Source organism: Rhea americana, unplaced genomic scaffold, assembly GCF_003343005.1.
Source record: "Rhea americana isolate MKP2758 unplaced genomic scaffold, rheAme1 scaffold_597, whole genome shotgun sequence".
Taxonomy (NCBI): domain Eukaryota; kingdom Metazoa; phylum Chordata; class Aves; order Rheiformes; family Rheidae; genus Rhea; species Rhea americana.
The window spans coordinates 25,067-31,036 of record NW_028186753.1 but is presented as its reverse complement, the minus strand read 5'-3'; the positions used below and the strand labels follow the sequence as shown (position 1 = coordinate 31,036).

Sequence of the window (5,970 nt, the reverse complement as noted above, 5' to 3'; positions counted from 1 at the left end):
GCACCTGCTCCTGCTCCGGGGAGGGGGCCGCCGCCGCCGCCACCACGTTTGCAGGCGGCTCCCACGGCAGCACCCCGGGGGCCGCGTCGTGCGCGGCCTCCGCAGGGGCGCTAATTAGCGGAGCGGGGGGTGGGTGAGGGGGCGGCCCCCGAAGGGCCCCGACTTCAGTAGGGCTCAGTGTGCGTGGGCGGCAGCAGGCGATTTCCCTCGTGGGGCCGCGGCCACGGCGCTGCCCCGCGCCCCACAGACAGCTCTTCGTCCCCACACTGCGCTCCCCAGCGCACCACCCACCTCCAGCCCCTCGTCCCCTGCGCTGCACCTCCGGCAGCCCCCAGCCCCTCTCCCCTGCTCGTGGCACCCCTTGCTGCACCACACCTGCCCCCCCAGCACCGCACCCATGAGCCCAGCCCTGGGCCATGATGCACTGCAATTCGTCCCCCCTGCGCTGCACCCCACAGCCCCCCTCCTTGACCCCTACAACACCCACAGCACACGCACTCCACAACTCAGCCCCTGTCCCCTCACTGCAGCCCAGAGTGCAGCCCCACAGCCCATGGTGCAAGCCCCCAGTGCTGCACTCCTGCTCCCCGCAGCACAGCCCCATGCTGCACCCCATCCTGGCAGCACTGGGGGCTGGGGGGGGGAGGAGGGGCACTGCCCTGACCCCTATGCAACCTTCCTCCTAGAGGGGCCAGGGCAGCAGCAGCCCTCTGCTCACCCCAACTGGAGGAGCCCCAGCCCCACTCCCTCCTGCCAGAGGAGGGACCAATCAGRAGATTTTCAACAGTTTTATTCAAAAAATAAACTCGAGCAGGAGGGGGTATTAAGTTAGGGGAAGTGGGGAGGGCTGGGGGCGCGGAGCAGGGCTGCGCTCCAGGTGGGCAGCACCCGCACCCAGCCCCTACCTCCTCTTGTCCTTGATGCTGTAGTGCAGCAGCAGGGGTGCGGGCTGCAAGACAAGGAGCGACAGTCAGGGCAGCGGCCCCTCACCCCCCGGGCACGTGCCCCCACGCTGGCCTCAGGGCAGCACCTCGCAGCCTTCTCACCTGCCACCCCGTCCCCTCCCAGACCCTGCCAGGAGATCCTGCATGTGGGTGACAGCCATCCTTCCCCGGCCCATCAGGCCCCAAACAGCATTTAATAGCCATGGGGCTGCACTCCATGAACTTGTCTAACCCCTTCTGGGACCTGCTTACACTTCTGACCCGCGTGGAAAAGCACTGCCTTGGCTTTGCTCTATGCCTGCTGCTTGCCTGCGTGTTTTGGCGGGTGCCCCAGGTCCTCGTTACAACCAACAACATTAATCATCCTTGATTCACCACTTCCCTGCCGCTCCGCAGGCTCCTCGGTGAACGCTGCTCCCTGACCGAGCCTCCTCTCCCGGGAGGCCTGGCCCCTGCCAGACCCTCTTCCCACCCGTTCTGACCGTTCCCAGCCCAGGATGGGAACTCGGTGGCCCAGTGCTGTGCCGGATTCACTGGGGCRGCACAGCCTCAGCAGTGGGGGCAGGAGGCACCGTGGCCCCGCGCCGCAGACACCCACCTTGCCAAACCAGCGCGAGAGCCAGAGCTGCTTCATCGTCATGTGGTCGGGGAGGATCTCATTGTTGAAGAGGATCTGCACCTAGGCACGGGGACGCCGCGTCACCGGGGGCCTGCGGGCCCCGCTCCCGGCCCCCAGCCCGGCCCCGGGCCACACTCACGTGCTGCAGCGCCAGCCCCAGGCGGTGACACAGGACCCTCCGCAGGTGCCGGATCTGTGCCCGCACTGAGCATCTCACGTACTTCTGCTGCAAGGGGGCAGAGTGGGTCACAGGGGGGACCGCAGGAGCCCCATTGACCCCACGGACCCCTGCACCGGGCCCGGCACCCACACGGCAAGGCACGATCTGCACATCCTTCCCTTCCCTCTGGGACCCAACAGGCCGAACCACRCCCCAGCGTCGCACACGAGCCTGGAGGGAGGGCTCTGCCCTTCCTCCCTGCTCCGAGGACACACTCAGGCATGAGGCCATGCCCGAGGGCACTCGCAGCGCTCAGGGGCACGGCCAAACGGCAGAGACGTCGCTCAGTGCCCGCTCAGCCCTGCGCTCACCTGCAGAACAGCCTTGTTCTTGTCCTTGCTGGAGCTGTGGAAGGAAAAGCAGGGGCAGCCCGAGAGCTCCCACGCAGGGAGGCGGGGGCCCTGCGCTGCCCGGCACCCCCACTCGCCAGGGAAGGTCCGTAAGCCACCGCTGCCCCCTCCCCAGGCACAGCTCTGGCTCACATCCGAGGGCTGGCGGCTCCTGCGGCTTGGCGTGGGCATGCCGCCCGCTCTCGGGCCCCAGCGCAGCACTGCCCCGGGCTAGGTCCGGCCCCTCAGCATCTCCCTCCCCGCCTGCCCAGGCGCTCCCCTCACTCTGCCCGTCACGCACACGTGGAGCTGGGCCCGCTTGGCAGCACCGGGACAGGCCGCTGGCTCACGCGCTGGCCCGCGGCTGGGGCTGGCAGCTGAGCTGCAGCCATCGATCCCATTACAGCTCCCAGAGCTGCCACTTATTGACTTTGCTGTCGGGAGCGAGCAGGCAGCTGTGCAGCGCACCCTCCCTGCATTTATTAAAGCTCAGAGCCATGCGGCAGGGGCTGCTGCTTGGGAGGGGAGCACACAGCACGGGCAGCTCCAGAGGAGAGGGGCGGTGGGAGCCCCAGGCCTCAGCTGGGTCCCCTTGCCCCCAGGCAGCAGCAAGAGAGGGACAGTGAATCGCCTGTGTGCCCGCCCCGCTCCACACCTGCGGTACGGACCACGCAGGGCCAGCGGCACTCACCTCTGCTTCTCCAGGCAGAGCGAGACGTGCTCGTCGTAGCGGAAGTAGTGGGCGCGGGAGTGATCGAAGCTGCTGTAGGGGAGCCCCATGGGGTCGCCCCCGACCGGGTCTGGGGAGGCACACAGAGCGGGGCAGGAGTCAGCCTGCTGCCGCCCCTGCAGCGCCGGCACGCCGCGGTCCCGATGGCCCGGCTGCGGCGGCCAGGGCCCAGCGCAGCCAGCGAGCCACCCCGCATCCCGCAGCCAGGGCTGGGAGCTGGGGCTGGCAGTGGGGCAGCGCGGAGCCAGCAGCTGGTCTCGCCTAGAGGTGCCATAGCGAGTGCCCCCCCGGGTCCGTCCCCTCTATCTGCGCCCAGGACCCCCCAATCAGCTGGTGTGGGCCGATCCCCCGCCCACCGGCCCCTCGCGCGGCGCAGAGCCAGCAGCTCCCCGCAAGCAGCACACCCTCGCTGCTGGGCTGCGTCACCCGGTCGAGGCCACGGGACTGGTAGAACTCACGGATCCTCTTCTCTTCACCTGTGGGGAGAGAGGCGAGCGGTGCTGAGGGCCGGCCCCGCACCCCATGGCCCCCACGCCCAGCCTTCAGGGCAGGAGTCAGGCCAGGACATCGCTCCCCGGCTGTACCCCAAGCCCCGGCTGATCCCTGAACTCCTCCAGGTTTAGCCCCGTGACTCCCAGAGGCGGGGAGTCCCCCAGCTCCACGCTGCCCTTCCCACGGCTTGGCAGTTCAGCAAACATCCAACCATTCCTGTGCAGCAAAAAGCCACAAATCCTCCTTCCCTGTTCACCTTCTCTGCACCACCCTGCAGATCTCCACCAAACCCCACCACTCTGCAGGCTGCAGAGCCCCGCCTGGTTACTCTCTTCTGACCCAGACACCATCCACATGCTCATCATTCCTCTCCAAACTGTTCCCTGCTTTTCTTCTCTCCTTTCCAGGGTGGAGGGCCAGGGACCAGGCTGCACGCTTGCACTGGATTCCTACAGCAGCATAATCACATTTTCTGTTTATTCTGCATTACTCCATGACGATGCCTAACACCCGTTCGCTCCCTCACTGCTGCTGAGCGGCAAACTGACGTTTCCAGCAAAATATCCCCAGAGCCTTCCCCATCTCTGCCCTGAGCAAGCAGCTAATCTCGAGGCCACCATTGTGCCTGCAGCGCCGGGGCTGCTCTCCCCATGTGCGCTGCTTTGCATTCATCACCGCTGACTCTCGCTGCTGGGTTAATCGCRCAGTCACTCACACTCTGGCTCCAGGGACGTTCCTCTCAGAGGCAGTCCCGGCTAAAGTAGCTCTTGTTCCCACAGCTCAGACCCCACTGTGCCAAACACAACTGATTGTAAGACCCGGAGCGATGAGATCAGGGAGCTGAGCAGGGTTAAAAACACCTCCTTAATAAAGCACGGACTTCTAAACCCAGCTCYATTCTCCAATCTGCAGCAACCCAGTCCCTGGGTGGGAGCAGCAGCTACTTAACTCAGCAGCACCAAACAAACAGGCAGAGTGCTGCTCTAGGCCATGAGAGTTTTCTGCAGGTCTCCACACCTGTAAAGTGCCTGAACAACATGGAGCCAGCAGCAAACTGCCGCCTTCCTTTGCTCCACGCATGTATCCAGCGGCACAACCCAGCAGGGCCCCTGCCACCTCCCTCTTTTGTGAGCRCTGGCCATTTGTTCCTGCCTTCTTTTTCCTTGCTCTGAAACTGCTTTTATGCATGAAGCTGCCCCCCACCCCTTCCCAGGGCTGCTCACGTGCTAGCAGAGGCCACAGAGGCAGTCAGAAATATCTTGAAAATCCAGACCCACCAGCACTCTCGCTGCACCCTGCAGGGAGGCATCTCCCAAGAACGACAGAGCCAGCAGTCTCCTCCATCTGCCTCTCCTCTGGGCACTTCCCACACGCAGCTCAGCATGGCCATTCCCCGCTGCGTTCCCGAAGGAGACTGGTGCCAGGGAGCAGATTCCACAAGCTGACTGGCCCCCTCTGCTGTGGGGCGCTGCAGAGCCCTYCCCTCCTTCACCCCAGGCACTCCCGTTTGGGTCACTTACTCTCCTGCAGGCCAGGCACCAGCTTGTAGACGATGTCCTGCATGACACGGTCCAGCTTGAGGTTGAGCAGAGGCTGCGTCTCGTGGATCTTGGTGTTGCACATGGGGCAGTACTTGCTGGTCTGCAGATACTTCACAATGCAGCTCTTGCAGACTGCAGCAAGACAGATGAGATGTCAGAGGAGCTGGGACTGTGGGATGGCCCTGCACCCCCAGACACTGAGTGTCAACTGGTGGTTGGTCTGGGAGACATCTGCCGCAGGCAGGAGTCACAGTCCCAGGGCAGCACAGACCTGCCGGCAACTGGCAGAGGCTGTGCCCAGAGCCCAGCAAGGGCACAGCACGAGCTGGCTCCCGCTTCCCGGGCAGTGGGGCTGGGCCCCGTGCCTGGCCAGAGGCACCTAGCTAGGGCTGGAGTGTCCACCYGCGGCAGGCTGCTGCCGCCACCGCGTGGGGACTCACACGTGTGCAGGCACTCGGTGATGGTGGTGGCGTCAATGAAGTACCCGGCGCACAGGCAGCACACGATGTGCTCGTTCAGCTCCTTCATCTTCACCTTCACCTCCTCCTGCAAGGACATGTGCCTGTCACGAGGCTCCGCAGCACCCCAAACCCACRCGGCGGTTGGTGCAAAGGGGTGCCCTGCACCACCGCTCCCTGCTACCGCAGGCTCTTGCCCCCCAGCGGCAGCCCCTGCCGGCCCTGGCAGCTCGTAGACACTGCACCCATGCTGCTGGGCCCTGTGGCACCTAGTGCCTGGCCTRGGGAAGCCAGGTAGCGCTCCAACCCGGGAGACCGTGGGGCTGGGGGCCCCGTGCTGGGAGCGTGGCCACGCAGGGCTCCAGCCCCAGCCTGCCGGAAGCGGCCAGCGGAGCCGCCGGGGCAGGCCCCAGCCCTCGTCCCCGGCTCACCTGCGACAGAGCCCCACGGCCCAGCGCGCGGGGGCAGAGCGGAGCCGAGGGCTGCCGGCTGCAGCGACGCCCGCCGCCCAGCCGCGGGCACAGCGCCGCAGGGAGCAGGCTTCCGGCACCAGCAGCCCCACGCCAAGCCCGCAGCCCAACCCCGCAGCCCGGAGCGGCGGCCGGTTGGGGCTGGGCCTAAATCACCTGGGCACCGC

The 5,970-nt window shown here is 66.1% G+C and overlaps 1 protein-coding gene across 4 annotated transcripts; it reads right to left on the bottom strand.

Moving 5' to 3' along the window:
- Positions 1 to 774: 774 nt before the first annotated feature.
- Positions 775 to 5,451, bottom strand: PCGF1 (polycomb group ring finger 1). 4 transcript variants are annotated; one of them, XM_085319545.1, is made up of 8 exons: positions 5,316 to 5,450; positions 4,855 to 5,007; positions 3,247 to 3,318; positions 2,804 to 2,912; positions 2,095 to 2,128; positions 1,703 to 1,789; positions 1,543 to 1,617; positions 775 to 949 (listed from the first exon to the last, which is right to left on the bottom strand). In XM_085319545.1, exons 1-8 carry the CDS (start codon positions 5,431 to 5,433, stop codon positions 902 to 904), a joined length of 696 nt encoding a protein of 231 aa, XP_085175671.1. In that variant the 5' UTR covers positions 5,434 to 5,450; the 3' UTR covers positions 775 to 901. The 4 variants fall into 4 exon arrangements, 3 of the variants coding, with proteins under 3 accessions (XP_085175671.1, XP_085175669.1, XP_085175668.1); XM_085319543.1 differs by having other exon boundaries at positions 1,543 to 1,623; positions 1,703 to 1,786; XM_085319542.1 differs by having other exon boundaries at positions 1,543 to 1,623; positions 5,316 to 5,449.
- Between the last annotated feature and the right edge of the window lie 519 nt (positions 5,452 to 5,970).